Source organism: Chaetura pelagica, unplaced genomic scaffold, assembly GCF_000747805.2.
Source record: "Chaetura pelagica isolate M959 unplaced genomic scaffold, ChaPel_1.0 scaffold170, whole genome shotgun sequence".
Lineage (NCBI taxonomy): Eukaryota > Metazoa > Chordata > Aves > Apodiformes > Apodidae > Chaetura > Chaetura pelagica.
Genome location: NW_009952048.1, coordinates 309,814 through 330,311, shown reverse-complemented (window position 1 = coordinate 330,311; position 20,498 = coordinate 309,814). Strand labels below are relative to the sequence as shown.

General features: G+C 39.4%; 1 protein-coding gene across 1 annotated transcript in view; it reads right to left on the bottom strand.

Annotated features, from left to right (window-relative positions):
• Positions 1–20,498, bottom strand: part of SNAP91 (synaptosomal-associated protein, 91kDa) — a 70,438-nt gene that overhangs the window by 29,997 nt on the left and 19,943 nt on the right. The window contains exons 4-13 of the mRNA XM_010003136.1: positions 19,261–19,363; positions 17,262–17,355; positions 16,046–16,157; positions 14,574–14,680; positions 13,203–13,244; positions 9,241–9,311; positions 8,823–8,828; positions 7,857–7,884; positions 5,785–5,894; positions 4,810–4,910 (exon numbers count right to left, since the gene is read on the bottom strand). Of these exons, the coding sequence (XP_010001438.1) occupies positions 4,810–4,910; positions 5,785–5,894; positions 7,857–7,884; positions 8,823–8,828; positions 9,241–9,311; positions 13,203–13,244; positions 14,574–14,680; positions 16,046–16,157; positions 17,262–17,355; positions 19,261–19,363 (774 nt within the window). The remainder of the gene's footprint in view (positions 1–4,809; positions 4,911–5,784; positions 5,895–7,856; positions 7,885–8,822; positions 8,829–9,240; positions 9,312–13,202; positions 13,245–14,573; positions 14,681–16,045; positions 16,158–17,261; positions 17,356–19,260; positions 19,364–20,498) is intronic.

Below are 20,498 nucleotides of genomic sequence, written 5' to 3'. Positions count from 1 at the left end.
TTTGTTAGCTATATGTTCACTCTAAGTGACATGCCTAGGTTAAACATAATTTCTGCACTTGATTTTCCAACATTCAAGAATTTACCATTACATGACACAGCTCATTCAGTTTAATAGCTCTATTCAAAGCAGATCCAGTGCAAAAGTTTCATGTATTTAATCAGTTCCTTAAATTATAATCAGCAAGATGTTCAAACATTGGTAATATTTATTACTTCTGCTTTGTACAGCTGTTTTTCTTAAACTACAACAGAGAGAACCAAGTAGTTGCCTATAAGGGCTGACAGGAAAGTCTCCTACCATTCAGTACTCCGGGATGAAGCCAGGAACTGCTTCTTTAGAAGCTCAGTTCTCCACTATACTAGTTCCCTCCTGCATTTGGCTTAGCTGTGTGAGAGTAAGACCAGAAGTAGGCAGACTTTTTGGACCTTATTATGATCAGCTAACACCCCTGAGAACATTGGAAGTTTTAAATGCAAGTTCCCTGGCCTAACAGCACCAAGCAAAAGTGTGCATGGGAAGAGTGAGCCCCAAGGAACCACAGTGTTCACATGTAAGTACAGAACACAGACACATTTTAAGCTTATTTAAATTGGTGAGCTATTGGTAGAACACAGTTACCAAAGAGAATCTCCAGATAATTCTGCTTATTTTCAAGTACTTTCTAAACCAAAGTTGTCAGAAAGCAGTCAAAGTCAACATTACAGTAATTAAAAGTGGACAGAATTCAGAGTAATTAAAAGTGGACAGAATTCAGCTTACTGTTCTGCCAAAGTGAGCTGCTGTGATGCACCCATCAGGCCTAGAATCCTTCACCAAACTGGCACTGAAACCAGGGTACTCTAGCAGAGAGCAGCTTGCAAATAGTGTTTAGTTACTGCAGGATACAATTCATGGCACCCCTACTGCCCCAAGCATATTCTGAGAGGCAGATGGGCTGTGGTTCTTGCACTTGAGAAAACTATTCACCAGAAGAAAAATTAGATGAAGAATACAGTAGCCAACAACCTCTGTCAATACTTGTTATGAGGAACGTGAGTAACTGAAGCAGGCTGGCTCTGTTTCAATTTTGATTCCTAAATCAACTGTTTTCAGAGGCCAGTGAAGCATCTTTCATGATCGGCTTTCCTACATTTTTATGTCCTGAGACCTGTCAGAGCCCAAAAGCAGAGGAAACTTTGCCTATAGAAAAAACAATTACACGATATAAAAAGGCTGAAAACTAACCAGTTTGGTGTATTGCAGTTCTAAACTGAAGTTAGAATGGTCGGAGCACAATCACCTATTTATTAGCCAGTAACTCAGTGTTGTTCCTGGATTCATTGCACACCTAAGAGGGTCATGGGTTCATCTGATCCACACTGAACAGCAGAGCCCAGATGGGTCAGCACGTAAGAAGCAAAAAGCTTTGAGCAAGCACAGCTTCATATTCACCAGTTTGTCTTTATTTTACAATACCTGTTCAAAAGGCACCAAGAAACCCATGTGCAGGTATTTTTGTAATTGGTTCCTTGGGAGAGCTCTACTTGAAACTGCACAAGCTAAGGTAAGTCAAAACAGTGTTCTGAAAGAGCACAACAGTGTATTAAAAATGCAACACTTTGGTGTCTCATTACTGCACACCAGGTGGATGTTTCACAGCTCAACTTGAAATAAACAACTGCTGGCAAACTTTTACCTTCTATTGGCTTATTCTTCAGTGCATTTTTGTTATCCAGTTATGTTATAAATCACAATACAGTGAAATTACAATTATCCAGCATGGCAATCTACACTTACTCTTAATATGGGAAGGATTAAACCCAATGCTTTATTGTATAGTAGAATTAAAGTAGCAATACTAAACAAATCCATGTTCTGAGGCAAACTGCAAGGTAGTTCAGAGAAGAAATTCAAGTCAATTTGCTTTTATATCCGAGTCAGACCTCATGAGGATGCAGAATTTGACCTACTGTGTAGGGTCCAGCTTGCCTCTCTGCTGACCTTGCAGGATGCTGCAGGCAACTCATTACCTTTCTCATCTCCTGTTAGCACAGAAGTGTAGATTTTCACCAGTTATAGTTCATTAGCTAGATTATTTATGTTGCATTCAAGCATACACTAGGTATAAAACTCAATACACAGTGTTCTGCATATACAACTATTTACAGTGTAGTGATACCAAATACACAGTATATGCCAGAATACATAGAAGCTACACTGCCAGTAAGACTGAGGAAGGATTGTTTATTGGTGTCACATATTCCTGAGGTGTACGTGACATTTAAAGTGCTACTTTTGGTGCTGCATCTTGAAGTACTGATATTAAATTTTTCCTAGGTATTCTGAACCGCAGCAGCTCTCCCAGCTTCACTCCCCCTACTACTTCTTTCTTCTGGACTCTCTCACATTAACTTCTTGTGGGTAAGAAGAGTTTTGCAGATAAGGAAGAAGCACAAGCGGTAGGGAGGCACCGTTACACAAGTCTTGGGTGGAAGGAAGGTCTTCTTGTCCAGCATCCTGCTTAGAACAACATTACAGCCAAGACCAGATCAGACCAGTCATGGCTTTGCCTAGTCAAGTCTTGTAAAATCTCCAGGAATGGAGACTCCACTAGCTCTCAGAGATCTGCTCCAGTACTGCTCTACCCTCCAAGTGAAATAATTTTTTCCTCATGTCCAATCAACCTCTGAAGCTACAATCTATTGTTATTGCCCTTCATTATAATAAACTATCATTTCCAAGAAAACTTTGGCTGTGGTCTGTAACTGTCCCTCAAGTAGTTAAAGGCTGCTATTAGGAGTCCCCTTTAGCCTCCTCTCTGCCAGATGAGAGGCCCAGCTCCCTCAACCTCTCTCCATATTGATGTTCTCTAGATCCCTGGAATCCTGGCAGCCTTCTGCCAAATCCCTCTCCCTTAAACAGGACAGCCCAGAACTGGATGTGGTATTCCTAATGTGGCCTCACCTGCACTAATTAAGAGACTGTGTAGTACCTACAAGACTGTACAATTTATAATGACTACCAGCTTCATCCTGTAGGTTTAGTTTAAATAAGAAAAAAAACCCAACTTACTTAACACAGGCTGAAAGTTTTTCTCATTACCAGATGAAACATTAATGGAAATTTCAGTACTTTCATAACAAAAATATTCCAGTTCTCAATTTATGCATGTCTGACATGGTGTTTGGCAATTTTTTAAGAGTTTAAAAAAGCAAATGGGAGAAGAAAAAAAGTAAGATTCCAGTGCAGTAACAGGTCATCATACCTTGACTCCTGCCAGCAGTAAAGGAGACAAACTTGAAGCTAAGTTACCAAAATGCTATTCTGAAAGATAAGACTTCAGTATACTTGATAAAGTTTGCAATAATCCTAGCTGAAGGAAAACAAAGTTAGCTGTCTTTTTCCATTGTGGAATAAGAGGACTAGGTTCATTACTAGTCAATTTTAAAGTTTTCAGTAATTCAGAAAAAATAAAAACACCTCTAAGTGCCAAACTACAGGTGCTTGGTCCAGAAAAGCAAGGCAAAAAACCCCAGATATATCACCTTTCAACTGCAATGCAAATCAGTATTTTACAACACTAATGGCTATTTGCTCTGCATAAATGAGCAACAAAGTTAGTTGGGAGGCCTGAGCTCTTTCCAACACCTCAAAAGCTTGTGTTCAGTACTTGGTAATGACAAAGTAAGACAAATAAGACACAATAAAAAATTGGAGAATAATTAGTTCCCAGCATCCTAGAATAGATGACTGACTCCTTGGTCTTGCTTTCTGGGTAAGATGACATTTCAGTTAACAAAACTGACACTTCTGCATAAAAAGATACTTAATTCCACAGATTAGACAGGAATATGCCAAACACTGTCTACATGACAGCCATAGCTATCCTCTCCTAATGAAGCAGCTGATACACAATGTTATTTTCATGAGCTAAAGCTAGGAATAGAAATGGGGAATGAAAAGCCACTTGTACTCATGGCAGAGACAGCATGACTCAGTGTAGCATCCCTGCCATGAGAGGGCTGATGAGTTCACTAAGCTGCCACACAAGTGAAGAACTCCTAAAGATTACACCACAGTGGGTTTACAGCTCTGTAAGTTAAATCACATTTACTGGGCTAATTCCTTGTCTTCACAGGACAGGAGTGATCACTGCCTACATTTATTGTGGTCCTCTTCAGATCAACAGCTGCTAGTGCTGCTTGGAACAGGGTCAGTTCACCAAAGAGCTCAGATTTCAAAGAGCCGTAGGTATTCCTATTTGAAAAGTAAGCCCTCTACTTCTGTTTTCATACTATTCTTCTAAGCAGACAAGGAAGATTTTAATAAAATACATTAAGGCTTGTCAGAAGTAAGCACACTTACAGCAGAACTAATTTACCACCATTGCATTCAGATGCATTTCTGTTTTAAAAGGTATTTTTGATCCTCCTCCTACTGATCTGTGGGTTTTGCTTTACAAACAGAAGCACCTATTTCTGCCCTCACCTTGCCAAGGAGCACATGAGCAGTACCAGTTCTTCTGTTGTAAAGTGCCTATCCTACCTGTTCACCTTCAGCCATCCCCTTCCTGCTCACTTTTAGTCACATAATCCTGGCTCTCCCCAGCTTTGCAGTCAGGCCTTTCTAAGCAGCTTATACTATTATGCATATCCCTGGAAAAAGGAGTAGCCTTGTGCTGCCAAAGGGTGCCTGACTGTCAGGTCAGCAGAAGCCTGGGAGTGAGCTGGGGACATCCTGTGCTAGCAGAGAAAGAGCCAGGGTTCAGTTCAGGCAGGCAAGAAGATGGAGACTCAAGGAAATAGGGTGGCAGAGTGGATTCTCTACCTCCCCATGAAGTGGCTCCTGCAGGGGCTGCTGGAGTTGCCTGCCCAGTAGCAGCAAAATCTGGCTGGAGATCCAGAAGATCACTGGATGGTTTGGAAGAGCTGCCAAGGAAAGGAAGATAAATATTAAATACTGGAGGAATTAATTCATTTTAATCCAGTTTTTTTTTTTAAAAAAAAAAAATCATACATGACTGTATTGTAGGAATTATCCTTAGTTTGGATGACTGATGAAGCCCTCAAGAGATAATTGTTTTTCAGGCCTTAGGATTAGAGCAGTGGCCACAAACTCATCTACTGTAGCAAGTGCCAAGAATGTATTACACCCCAGGATGGGATCCTAACTTACTTCCATTACTTAATAATGACATTTATAATAGAACTATAAGACTTTTACAATCCCCCAAAAAAGCACCATATCAAAAACCAAAATCCCAAAGGGTCCCTAAGAACACAGCAAGTAACTGCTGCAACTGTCAACAGTTCCAGGCTACTTCAATATAGCATTTTGCCATGTCACAAAGCAAGAAATCTGCATTTCCAAGCAATAAATAGGTATTAGGTAGAAGAGAGTTGGTAAAACTTCTGTGGCTTAATCCAGCCAGATATTTTCTTAAGAAATAAAGTCTTGTTAACTTAAAACATTTAAATAATAAACAGTAGAAGTCAGCAGGTTTAGAAACAGAATACTGAAGACAAGCAAAGATCACTTTGGATTTGTACATTACTTCAGACTATTCAGTTAAAATTTTATGTTGGAAATGGTACAACATAATGACACTGAAAGCAAACCAGAGTAGTCATTTTTTTTTTTGTTAGAGCTCATTTGTGATCTGTACTGGTAGAATAAAGTAGCCCATTCAATATTGATGCACACTACCTGAAAAGTATGCAAAATCTTGCAGGGCAACCACCTGTTACAAGTGTGACTTTGGCATCTACATCAAGCTCAATAACTCAAATACATTGAACTTACCTGACTGGAGCAGCTGTAGATGAAGCTGCAAAAAGATCAACTGGAGGAGACGTATCAACAGTTTTTGCTGGAGTAGAACTAGGAGATGTAACAGTTGTGGCTGGAGAAGACTGGAGAAATATTTTAAATATACATTCAACATACCAGCATTTCTCCACATACAACTCACACGCAGATTCACGTATTTTAAAAATCCTATTTTGACATCATGTTGTCTTACTTCAAATAGTCTCCTGCTCTGAGAGAGTTTACAGATGACTGGGCTAAATTTTTAGAGGGTGGTGGAGTTGAGAAACTCCAGGGTGACCCCCCTGGCAATGCCTGATTCGAGAGGAAATGCCTATTGCAGGTGCCCATCTCCTAACCAGCAGCCAGCCTCATATGAGCTCTAGTCCATTGGGTTCAAGCCTGACCCAGCACCTAGGCAACTAACTCAGACTTGTGATCTGGAGTTGCTTTACCTGCCTTTTAAAATCCCTGTTAGGTTAACCAACAGTTTCTGTGTGTCAAAGGATTATTCTCAGCAGGTTCCAAGAAAATTGTTCACCCCCCAAGCAAACTCCCTCCTCTCAGTTTTAAGACCACGTGGAGATGGGAGGAACAAAGTATTTTTGTGAGTTGATTTCTACACCAGTCAGACCCTTCATTTTGTCCATGGAATGAAAAAACTGTTAGTCCACAACAGCACTGTAGCACCCTAATAATAGAAATGGTGGGAGAAGAGAAATTATAAGAAACTAAGTTGAAGTGTGTATGAAAACCTTCAGGTTGATCAGAGTTTGAGAGCGATTACCAGTGCCAGCTTAAACCCTCAGCAAGACAGAAAAGATAGCTCACCATATGATTTTGCTTCATTAGCTTCTCCAATTCTAGATAAGGATATCTTAATTATGGTAAGGGCAGACACTCAGGAACTCTATTGCAACTCTTTGTGCACCTGAAGATCCAAGTTACCTTGAAGAGTGTCAATTTAATTCTGAAAGAATCAAGCTTTGTTACAGCATCTCACACAGAGATACTTTTCCTAATGAGCAAAACCAAGTCCTATGTTTAGTACCATTTGCTGTTCTGACCACTTCCAAGAAAGAAAAAGAATGGCAAATTAGAAGCTGCTTTCTTCTGAGTTCTACTACTGCCATGCCATCAGCACAACTCTAGGAGGAGATGGATGTACACTTTATAGACTCTCCTCAAACCTTTAGTAAGGTTTGAGACTAGGTTGGTGCAAATTCTTCATTTAAATTAGGGAAGAGGGGGTTACTTAAAGCTGTAAGAACACCTTCTGAGCCATCATGTAGTTCTTACCAACTGGTATAATATCAGACAAAAGATTTGTTTGTTTCAAAAAGGACTTTTGGAAAGAAATTAAAGAGCTTTTGCTACAATCAACCACTGAAATGTCTCCCTCAGATTCAGAGGTTTCACTGAGCTTTTCCTGCACAACACCCATTATTAGACACAGGACGATGACTGGCAATGCTTCAGGGATCAGGGAACTATTATTACTAAAACCATAAAGCTCATTAGTTTATCTCACAAAATAGTTTTCAGCGGTAACTCTTGCTTCAGATTAAGGTGAACAGTCTTATCAATAAATGTCAATTCTGAAATCAGATGTATTGGACAGAAGTTTTCTTCCTGGCTTTTCACATGAACCTGGTTTTAAAAGTCAGAACTTCCTCCTAAGAAGCTGCAAATGGAGTGAAGAACTTGGTAGTAGAAACAGTATGGAGTAAGTTTCTCACTCCATAATTAAGAAAAAAAGTTGATACACATCTTTATATCTTCCATGCTTTCACAAAGCATAGAAACGTTCACAAATCCTGGCAAAGCTGCTTAGCATCCTGCACTGCTGTAAGCAGTACAGCCCTTCAGATCAGTGAAATGCTTCTATGCAGCTGTTATTTACAGGGCCATTAAAAAGATGTAATTTTGTCAATTAGGTAGAGCCTAGGTGGTAAAGTCTAAAAAGCAGATTAGGAGGTGGAAATTTAACTCTTTATGACCTTAAGATGTTCTAAAGCACATCACGTGAACAAGAATTAACTAGTCCAGCAACTGGCAGTATTTACCTTGCTCAGAGGAGAAGGAGCCCCAGATCTAGAAAAAAAATAAAGAGGGGGAGGGGAGGTGTTTCAGGAAAGTACAATTTTGGAAACTATGTTTCTGTTTATCAAAACTCATGCAAAAAGACCAGATGCTAAGCATGACAACTTTCTGAAGGTCTCTACAATTGCATGCCCTCCACATTTCTCAAACTTTTATGTGTTGCTTTAGACAAGGAATGCAGATTGTTACTTCAAAGCCTTTAGGCTAATTGGTACCACAGGATTATTCTGCCTTATTAGTAAGCTCTGCTAAATGGAGGAAAGGCAGAGATGCACGCAGTGTCCTGCATTAGGGCCTACAGGACCCATTATGAAAATTATACTGGGTCAAGACATCACCGTTTTTTATAAAAACATGCAACATCAGCAGAATAAGAACAATATGGAAGCAGTTATCTAGGATAAGTCTTCCAAGGATGTGTGAGCAAATATTCAAAGCCTACTGCTCTTTTACAAAAAGGCAGAGGTACTTTAAAATAGTGATATTTTAAAGTATGGAAACAGTTAGTTGGGAAGCCCAAGCTGAGAGTTCTCCCACATGCAAGAAAATCACACTCACAGACTTACTTAATTGTAAGCTAAAATGTACATCAATGCATTTCTTTATTTTCATTACTATGAGGTATGAAAAGACTGCTACATATTTTTAGAGCTGCTTTGATCTAAGAGATGAAAGGAGGAGTTGAAGTAAAAACTGCACCAGTGTTGAACTAGCACCCATCCTACAGGTTACTTGAACTGAGTAAGTCCCAGGAGCTGTAGAACTCATCAGAAGATTGAGACCTAAGACAAATTACTTAAAACAACTTAAAGACCAAATACAAAAGCAAGCAATAGTTTATATATAATTTAAGATATCTATTTCTAATTGTTCAAGCCATAAAACCACCCATGTCTGCATGCAAGTGATATGTAAACATATATACTTACCCTTCACTAAATTACAAGGTAAGCAAGAGTAAAAGAGAAAACACAGGTTTAGCTTAATCCTTCCTAGATTTAGCCATGGCAAGTATCTAGTAAGAAGATGCAAAGCCATTAGAAAACCAAACCATTTTAATGGTAAAAGCCTTAGCAGCAGGGAAAACCAGCTCCTTCTAGTTTTCCACAATTTAACTTGATGTCATTTTGGAAAGTGTCTAGTTGATTGGTGTGTCATTTTCTCCCACCCCCAGTAAGAAAAAAGTTGCCATTAAGACAACTTTGTAAGGGAAGGAAACACCTAGTCTTACCCCAGCTTATTTTCCAGCTAAGTGACAAAGGGAGGTCGAGGGAGGCAAACCTAAACATCAGCCTGTCTCAACATTGCTATTGTTTTGCCTTGATACATGGTACAACATATACCTACTTGTTGCCAGGTTTTTTTCCTTCCAGTGAGTTTAGATGTTGCTCAAGGGTCTCCATGAGACTGCTGGGAGCCTTGAAAACAAAGAGAAAGAAAACACTTCTAAATACAATGCATTGATACAATGATACTTTGGAACTCAGCACCAACCTCCCTTAAGTCCACCATGTGCATGCTCATCCTGTAATTTAATTTACAATACTGTGAAAATACTGAACTTCCATGCTAGAAGGACTCAAAGACAGCTTTTGAAATATAACAGTGTCAAAATTTGCAGAGAGAAAACATTTACATTTATTATACAATGACTGAAGCCTAAATCCAGGATGTGCTGTTGATCCTGCTTCAAGTCAGTGTTAAACACTGACAACAACACAGGGATCCACAGGGTTAACTTCAAGACTAATAGGTTTAAGGTAATCTTTTCAGTTTTGCTTTTAGTCAGACCTCACACACCTCTTTCATAACCAAAGGATTAGATAATATTTGTAGTCTAAACAAAATAAACTAGAAGTCCTTTCCAGTGCCCCCCAAAGCAGCTACCTTTGGTTTGACACACCCAACACACCAAAACCTTATCGCTATTTCTTCTCAAAACAGTGACCAGGCACAGGTTACTGAGACCAGCAGCTACCCCAAAATACAGCAAGATTACTCTTTTAGACATCTATAAAAACTAAGCATCTTCAAGCCTCCCTGATCTTAGGTTTTATTTTAAGCAACCTTTTTGTGGTCAGGCAATAGCCCCAGGCATGCACTTGCTGTTACCATGGTAGATAGGAAAGGCAGTCATAAATACTCTAGTATAAAAACAGAGTCCAAATAGATAGGACCTTACAACATCAACAAGCAAGGAGGAAACCCTTGAGAGATACAGTAACATATAATAGCCAAGTATTTAATTATCAACGATACAGTCCTCAAACAGAGAATCCTCTTTATCTCTCTTTCAGATCAACCAGAACTCCTGGCAGCAACACCTATGGTGATTTTCATAAACAATGTCTTTAATTTCAGGACATATATATGCATCAGAAAGTCAGTTTGTGATGCTTGAAAACAGACTATCCAACTGCTCTGATGTACAGTATGCTGAGCCAGCTGGCTGGCTTCATCACCTTTCAGGATGCTTAGTACCTGCTAATACCAATGCACAGATAAGTGTACTTAAGAGCATAGTGTCTGCATATTCAATTTGGCATTAAAACTGAGCAATAAAGTAACTCAAACATGTAAAAATGTAAAATGTTAAAAAAACACCTACATATGCAATGCAGAAACCTCTTGACCATTACTTCTGTTTTATAGGCATATTTAGTACTTTTCAACTAATCTGAGCACAAGAAAGAATTTGGTTAAACAAAACTGACTTAGTTACAAGAATTTTCCAGCAGCAAGGAAAAGAGGAGCAAAAGGCTCTAATTTGCTGAAAGAACAGTCAGACTTGCACACATGCAAAAAGGCTATAGCATGAGACAAGTTATGCCTACTTAAACATGTAAGCAGAAATCCTTTTCAGAATACATTTCCATTATTATTTCCTCTTTGCAATTGCAGCTCTATACACTTTCACTAGCTTTCCAATATGCTACTCACAGGTTTCTTAAAAGCCAACAAGCTAATATGAGACTCACCTAGCAAACAGAATTCACAGAGGAAGCTTCAGAAAATTTCTACCCAGATGGAACACTTTGAAATTTAAATATTGTCTGGTAGCAATTTGCAACTCTGATTTTTTTCCTAATTTCTTCTTGATACTTCTTCGAAATTAGATTAAGCAATTGGTCAGCATCATGGTGGAACCTCTCAGTTGGGGTTCCCCACTAGCTATTTGGAAAAAGAACTGCCATACTTTCAGAATTGCTAATAAATAAAAACGAGCAAAGCTCTTTAACTGCCAAGCTGCCTGCCCAGCTTCCAAATCCTTGTAGCCAAACTAGTAAGTCCAAATATGACAGCTGTCATCCATTTCAGTACTGTGACCTTTTTTATTGGATTTACAAATTATGTATACACATCAAGTGTCAAAAGAACCAACTTCTTGTTGCCCAGGGAAGTTGTGGCTGCCCCCTCCCTGGAACTGTTCAAGGCCAGATTGGATGGGGCTTTGAGCAACCTGGTCTAGTGGGAGGTGTCCCTGCCCGTGCAGGGGGGTTGGAATTAGATGATATTTATTCTTTGCATCTTGCCAAGGATGCCAAGGCTTCCTTATTAGAGGGTAATTTTAGATTAGACATAAGGAAGAAATTATTTACTGTGAGGGTGGTGAGACATTGGAACATGTTGCCCAGGGAAGTTGTGGCTGCCCCCTCCCTGGAACTGTTCAAGGCCAGATTGGATGGGGCTTTGAGCAACCTGGTCTAGTGGGAGGTGTCCCTGCCCGTGCAGGGGGGTTGGAATTAGATGATATTTAAGGTCCCTTCCAACCCAAACCATTCTGTGAACTTCTTGTGGGATATTACTGACTGTTGCCATGGCTTGCTTAAGGAATGTAGGTGTATACAATCACGCACTACTTGCCATATGAAATCCAGTTTTAGTATTCACCTTCTAACTATTTCTCATGGAAATACACTTGGTCTTATACAAAGACAAAAAGCATGTTGCAGATTAGCCTTAGCATGTCTTAGCATGCAAGTCCCAAGAAGCCTTTGGGAGAATACAGCTATGAGGGACTAGGTGAGAAGACCACTGAAGGGGTCAGTCAACTGGATTAGATTATTGTTGTAGGTCACTTCCAACCAAACTATCCCACTCTATTTTAAAGCACTGTTCATGAGGTGAAAGGAATCCTCTGGTAGCAGTAACAAAGGTGTCACTGAGCAAGAACAGCACTGACTGATGACTCAGAACAGGGCTTGTGCAGTCCCAACAGGCTGACCCAACACAAGCAGATTAAAGTGCTACAGGAATTTTAAAAGGCTATTTCATTAACGGAGCTTAAGGCAAGTTGTTCTGATTCAAGGACTTAGTTCATGACTTGTTAAAAAAGGGCCCCTGCAGTAGAGTTAGGTGAACATATTACTTCAGCTATTTCAGAGCTGGGTCTGATATTCCACACAGTGCCAGAAGTCTAAGTGTTCCTCTGCTGAAAGAGTGGCCAGACTTCATACCCCTGTAGCATCTGAAACCCATAAAGTTTAAAACTCACATGCACGTCATGTCTCAATTTCAGAGTCTGAACTGTCTTTTTAACCAAAAGAACCACTGTTATGATGCTTATTTAAACAAAGCTTTCAAGAGTCTTTCAAAAACTACACTTTCATAGATTATGTACCCTTAGGATTTAAAATTATTAAGCATTTTGGGCTGCTGTTCTATTCCAATTTTAGTGGTATCAAACGTACCACTCCTTCAGCATGGATCTCTTTGTCCCAGTAAACATTCTCTGTACTTGAAACAAAGCCAGATACCCAGGCCAGTTTGCAAGTGATACTGAAAATGGACCGACACAAAAGAATTTAAGCAGCCACAGCAGAAGTGAGTTTTATTAAAAGTTTTGATGCATGCTGGCAGAGAAGTTCATCAATGAAATCTCAACTTCTGCATTTAGACTTCAAGTTCACTGTACCTAGACCAAGACAGCAGTGCTAGTGCTGCTCTGAATTTCATCTTTGGACCAAGTCTGTGTCAGAAGAGATGATGAAGCAAGTCACACCACAATCTCTACACAGTCTGTCATCAGAAACTAACTGGAATTACCCCCTGCAAAAATCTATTCTTTAGCAAGGGAACAGCAGAAGAGTCTACTTTTCTAGTACAGGTCAGAAATTACCATGAAGTACATTATTTTAGTTATAACAGTCTCCAAAACCAGCTTTGGGCAGTTCTTATTTTCAAGTCAGGAGGGCTTTAAAATATTAGTTGGCATGACTTCCTACCAACATTTACATTCCTGGTGTGCTTTTTAATTACAGAACTTTTAGTTATTACACAGATCCAAAAAGACTACAAGAGAAGCTTACCTGTGTAAGGTCAGGGATATCACCTTTGTCAATTCCAACTTGCTGTGGATATAAAAGACGTAAAATATAAGTGCATGATTCCACTGCAGCAGACACTAATTTTGACTAGAACTGTGGTATGTTCTTCAACAGATAGTACACTCTGTCTTTAGAAAAACAACAACAATGTTGGCAAGTACAGATGCCTGTCTTTCTGTAGCTACCTTCAACAACCTGCAGCAGTAACTTTTTTTTACAAATTAAATAGTAATAAAAAAAAAAAAAAAAAGAGTTCAGTTCCACCTAGGTAAAGTTCATATTCCACACTGCAAGTCAGGCAAGGCTTTCTGCTCATCCACTGTTGTCTCAGAGGACAGCATTACTGAACTGCTGAACACATACTATCCAGATACCTGACTATCCTAATGAAGATCTCTGTAATTCAGCCAGTGAGCAAATCCTAAAAGACATCACTTAAAAAAATGCTAAAACTCAATTCAGTTTGTTGTTCTGCTTTCTATCCTAGCATGTCTGACACAGCAAGATAACAGCCAAGTCTGCAATCTCCTATTAGTTGCCCTGCTGCTTCATTATGGCTCAAAGTCCCTGTTGGTTTAGCTTTTGCAGAAGAATGAGCTCCACTGCACCTAGTAATCCTCAAGTATAGTCACTGTAATTCCTGTTCTGCAAAGATGACCTGTAGGTGTCTAAAGTACTTTACTCCCTCAAGTTTAACATTCATATGAGACACTACAGGCCATTTGAGAATGTAACAGGCTCCTTCATAAATATGTCAATTAGCAAAAAAATTTGTATTCATCTCATTATTGTTGTCCATTATAATGAAGCATGAAACACGGAAAGTGTGCATCTTGTGCCATAGAGTCAACTACCACAAATGAGAGCCCAGCAATAGAGTTAATTTACCATGTAATATTTGGATTATCTACTTAAGAGATTGATAACAAGAAACAGGAAACTCTCACATCCGGTTAACTCGTAGTTGGCTACAAAGACTTAGAAAGCAGATTTATAAAATCATTATGCTTTTATTCTTCATTGTTCTATTTTCCTCTAATGTTCAACCCTGTCATGGGAGCATGCATTTATTACAGCATTTCCAAGAAATACTGACAAGGGAATCATGTCATCTGCTACATTACCAGGAAAGTTGAAACTGACTGCAGAGTAGAGACGTGAAAGTCCTAAGCAGGGCTTAACTACTTCAAGAAGTGCTGAAAAAGCAGGTCCAGGAACTTCTATAGTGACTCACATTTATACACAGCGAGTCAGATGCTTAATAAGTGCAATTAATATTTTATATCTCTGCCAAAGAAAAAATAATCACAAAATACTTACGTGCCAGACTCCAGAAGACTGGAAGTCACTTACCTCTGCAACTTTAAGAAACTCTGATACTCTGGTCATTCGAGTAAGAAATCGTTTGTAGATTTCAAGAGCATCTTTACATTGTCCCTTTTTCATTTCAAAAAATTTCTCTAAAGAAATAATTTGGCAAATTTCAGTTAAGATATCTTACATTAGGGTCTGCATTCATCAGCAACTCTAGTTTTCAGGAAAATCACATTCCAAGAATATTGCACTACATTAGCTTTTTTTCTACTTGGACACTAATCTCGTGGCATTCCCAGTCCTTGGCAGAATTTAGAAGCTGGACTTGCCAAGCTGCTAAAGAATTCTACAGACTGGAAAATTGCATCCCAACCAGCTAGTGCATTGCATGTGATGTAAGTCATATTTTGAAAGATAAAACGTAGGCAGGTGAGTAGCCACCAAACTTAAAATTCAAAGTAATTAAGGATAGTTAAACATACGTTAATATATGTTCTCTCTCAAGTTGTCTTCACTCCAAAGAACTGCACTTTTTCCACTTGAATACCTCTCTAAAGTTGGTTCATGCCCATTATCAAGAACAACTGCCACATATTTCAACCTGAATTTAGGCTTTCAGTATCAGCAGACAGCAAAATCTCAATGCAATTGCGTTTCAGTTAGAACACCTAGGAGTTCCTTTATGAAACCACCAGAAAGTGTTGCAACATGGATACAAAAAAATTGTCTGAACTGTACAGCCCAGGAACATCTTTTTGCCTGTTCAGCCTCCATAACCTCTGTTTCTTCCTGCCCTAGTTGCAGCCAGGGTTCCAGGTTAGTCAAGCTGGCCAACCAAACTAGTTTTCAGCTGTCTTTACAGACCAGCTGAAGTGCTCACAAGTGTTAAGAGTTGAAGCTCATTTTCTACAGGGTGAGTTATGTTTCCTGCAGTTTAGATTTTAGGATTCATAACAAAAGCCTTTTGCAGGGACAGCTTAAGGTGTGTTATACTGGTGACTATGTCAAGCTGGCTGAGCTTCAGAACATGCTCACTGCCTCCTACAGACCTTGTAGGCTGATGGCATGTAAGGTTCTGGAGGAGATCCAGCTTTGGCAGGCATGCTTTCAGACAGACCAGCAACGTTATTCAGGATTACTTGATATAAGGCATATACACAGCATATATAACAGAACAATCTGAGCATCTTAAAAATGCAAAAAGCAAAAGTTGCTTTGCTAACCTTGCAGGACATATTATGCAAACTCACACAGTACTGCACAGTTCTTTAAGCACCGAAATGCTCTGTGTCTCTAAGCAGACATCTGTGCAATTTTAAAGGATATAACAACCCAGTCTCAGATGAACAGTAATGTAAGAGGTTATGGCTTAAAGTTTTCTCTTAAGTCAAAAGAGAATAGTCAAGAAAAATTAGTTTTAATGAAAGTTAAGTAAAAAAAACCTGAAGCATATCTGAAACTAGCTTTTCACTTGCTCATGGTATGTGATATATAGACACCAGGATACTTACCTAGTAAGTTAATAACCCCATCATTGTAGCAAGCAAAAAGTTTGATAAGATCTTTAAACAGAAGCATGAATGCAGCATTTATTACACCATTTGTCAGTTCATTTGGATGAACCTAGAAATAAAGTATCAGTTATTCACAAGAGATGTAGTGAAAGCAAACAGAAGTTTTAGCTTGCACCAGACATCTGATGCTGTTATGACAGAATCAAGCACCGAATACAAGCTTTTACACAAAAAAAACCCACAAAGGTTTCAGTTAGCAGATCTAGGATTGCTTTCTTCACCACTCCAAAACAAACCACTACAGCAGATGAGTATCCCCATCAACAGTAAACATCTTAGTCTTGACTCCTTCACCTATCACAAAGAGCAGGAAGGCAGAGATGCTATTAACAAAGCTTTAATGAAACTGAACAGAAGATGTCAGTTCCCAGCAGGGTTTAACAAAACTTCAGCAGTCTACTAGATAACACAGTTGGGTTAAATGATGTCAAGACATTTCTCACATTAACTTGGTCAGAAAGTAAGTGCTCATTTGTTAAAAGAGCTTACTTCTACTAAAAATATTTCTTCTTCTGTGACCACTATCACAATTCTTATGTCATTTAAGAAACGAGAAACACATTACAACGTGTTTGAAACATTCCTACAACAACTGACTCCTGTTTTTATCCTTAAGGCAGATAAAATAATCCCACCAACAATCATAACATTATAAAATTATCACAGACACTTGTGTGAACAGTGTAGGTTAGAGTTTAGACAATTTAGTTTACAGATAAAAACAGGGTGAAGATTTTGAGGAAGACAAACAATGTACATGTGGTAATTTAATGGCTTTTTCCCTCCCCCCAAAAAAAGAAGTTGGTTGCCTAGAGACAGAAAAAAGATTCTTCAGTCTCCCTGTTCTGTCCATTTCTTCCCTTCACTCAGAAAATGAAATTCCAAGCTTCAAGTCAGCATTCCTCAATGCTCCTTATTTCCCATGCTGTTCCTCTACCCTCTCTACACAAAAAGAAGTGCCATCTGCACATTTCATACATATGGGAAAGGGCCATCCTTCACACCACCTCAGTAGGACTCTGACAAAGGGATTTTTCTTGGCCTAGATGATAGAACAATCATTAAGCATTAACTACAAGGTGAAACCTGTTCATTATAACACAGCATTTATGTCACTGCCCAGTGCTAATGCTGGGTCAGCTTCAATACATACATCAAATTCAAGTAGTGCACCAATTTGTTCCTGTAATATGGGCATACTCTTCAGCAGCTTTTCAGGAGCCATTGTTCTCATCACACCATCAGCTCTGCAAGAGGGAATACAAATCAGAGGCCATGGAATTTCCCCTCTCTCTTCCCCCAAACCGATTTGTTGTTGAAATTTAAGTTCAAAGCAGCCATAATCCACTCCTGCTGCTCACATCATGAGAGCTAGCATGAAAAATAGTTCATCCAGTCACCCTCCCTGACAGCAGGTGAGGAAAGGTTTTGTGTTAGAGTGATGAATGCAAGGGATTGATCTCGTAATGGAAAGGTGAGACAGAGCTTAAATTATCTGACAAGAAATACTGTCACAGAAATAATTAGACTGATTTGTGCATTAAGTTTGCTATGAACAACTAATGACAACTCATTGCTGACATGTCTGTGGTCACTGAAGATGAAAAAACACCACAGGTTGTTTTCTCCCCCCATCAAGTACCACAATATATGCATGCCAGTTCAGTGACAATTTAAATCAGGGCAATCTTTGCTTAGAGCTTCTTTCCTCAGTATTCCAGGGTACTAATTAATGTCATTACTCCTTCTCAGGACTTCCACTGACTCTGACATGCCCTACCAGTCCTCGACCATTATTCCAAAAGGATCACACAGCAGACATGGATGTGTAGCATTCATTAATTGCCACCTGTAATCTCACAGCACTCTTCAAGCATGTCCATTTTTCTCTCTGAATATCACAGAACTGCAGAACCACTATGCATGTTGCCCAATTTTGGCCACTGACAGGCCTACCTCCTCCTCTCCAGAAATGCATACCACTGCTCTTCCTTATTTTATGCTATACTCTGAGGCAGCACCTCATTTTGAGCACCAGAAATACAATGCATAGAAAGCCTTTCCAGGAACATACAATGAGGCAGGAATCGAAGGATTCCCAGCAACTCAAACTTAGGTTTATTTAACATAAAGTGTTCAAAGGCACTTAGGTGACAAAGGAAACTTCAGATGCTAGCACTGCAGCCTGCCTGAAGTATCAATACATCTAGCTACCAGCCTTCCTATCAAAAGCTTCTTAGTAATTCATACTCCAGAGAGGTTCAAGAGATAACTACTCTGGTCCCAGCTATGGGAATGGCATCCAGCTACACAGCCAAGCTGTCACAGTAGGCCTTACACCTCTGGCAGTTTGAGAAGCAGGAGGGAAAAGCCTGGCAGCGACACCTGCATTAACAGGTTAGAATTTCAAGCTGCAGAATGTCCCAGAACTGCCAGAAGGATTCTGTACACAACTCATCATTGGCAGGAGCAGCTGTAGCATGCAGTCAAATAACTGCACCTTCAATGGGTGTTAAGCCACTTGATGCATAGTCTGTGCTTCAAGAGAGAATCTAGAGCCACTGAAGTCCCAGTTAAAGCAGTCAGAGAGCACAAATGTTGTGATAAATACCAATATGCTACTCTGAGGTTAGTTAACTCTTTTTTAAACACAACCCTATAGGAAATAAAACCAGTAGTTTACAACCTTATTCTGTTCAGCTTAACTGTTTGCTGCGTCTCCTGCTAAGAACTTTAAGTGTTCACTTCAGTAAGTAAGTAGTTTCCTTAGTAAGTAGTCCTCTTTCTTATGGAAAGCATCTGGGGTGTAATGAAACATCCCAAACATATTTTGAGAGTGTTTCCTAATCCAAACCCTAAGCGCAGTTTCGCTGCAGCACAGTTTAATAAGTCACATTTAACACCTTGCACTGAAAGCTTCCAGTTCTGCAAAGCACCTTAGTCTTCAGTATTTGCTTTTCTGCCCAGTCTTTCCTCCTCTCCTTGTGCAATTTTTTACCAAATACTTAAGAAATCCAACCATTTTGGTGTTTTGTTATGGCTAAGCAAAGAAGGTAAGAATGAGGTCACTGAGATGCAAAAAATGCCACAAACAAGTAAGATTCTCATGGGTCAGGCAACCCTATCGGGTTACACAGCTAAACTTTGCTTACCCTTTCTTCACTCTTGCGAAGTCAAATGCCATTTGCCTGTACGAAAATGCTTTTTCATTCAAGTATCTACTGTAACGCCTTATGAAGGTGGACATGTCATAACCTGCAAAAAACAGTGACACATTTTTCTCTCCATTTTCGTGCTTTTTTGGAGGTTTTTAGTGAATTATGATACACAGTCAACAGGCCCTAAGGTTGTGTGATCTCTGTTGCACTATACAACTCCACATACAGAACAGGCACCACAGACATTTCCAGCTTCCAAAGAAAAAGCAGGAGTGTTGCATCAAAATAATCTACCTCTGGCCTCTGCTTCCAACACATTCGTCCAATGCATCCATGGCACAGTTCCTGGGGAAACCTGACAGTGGCTCCTACACAATTATGTAGTAACATCACTTGATGGCAAAATTAGTTACCCCTCTTTAACAAGAAAAAATATCCATTGTACAAAAAGTTTATGCTTAGCTGGTACATGACTTCTGGAGTGAGGATCAATATCAACTTGAACACTCCTGCTATTTTACATATGTCAGTCCCTCCAACTCCTACATGACCTTCAAAACTCCCCTGACTGTGTTACCAGAACAAAGAAATTCTGATGGCATTCACAGAAATTAGTGCCTTCTTTGAACTTTTACACCAGAGATCTTTAAGGCACCTGATCCTGTACAAGCAGTCTCAAACTTCAGTAACCTTCAAGCCTTTAAGACTTCTGAACAGTTAGTATTACAGTCTATCCTTCAGGTATTTTTTCAAAGTTTCTTCCTCTAAGCTACAGAAATGTGTGCAGAAGGCAATCCCTTCATACAAGTCCCTTTTTCCTACCTTTTCTTTAAATTCACACCCCTCAAGCCAGTCACTGACTGACTTTTTTCTTAGCATCTGTCAACATTAAATAGTTTGCCCACCCAGGCTTAAGAGTAACAACTTTGATGCCTCATCTATGACACACTGTTGTGTTATCCATGAAATGGCAATTTAAGATCAAACAAAGTGGTGAAGAACACAAAGGCATGCATTTAACAGAATTCATTGTTGCCAAACACTAGTATCCTTGAACATGCATAGCATGTTTTGAATAGAAAAGTACAGTCTTAATCTTTGTTTGGCTTTGTTCCTGCCCTGTGTTTGTTACCTTCTCTAAAAGATGCTCAAGCCTTGTAGTCACGTGTCTCCATCCAGAGATGGAGCAGCATGGCATTGCTTCCATCTTGCTCATGATTTTAGCATTCCTG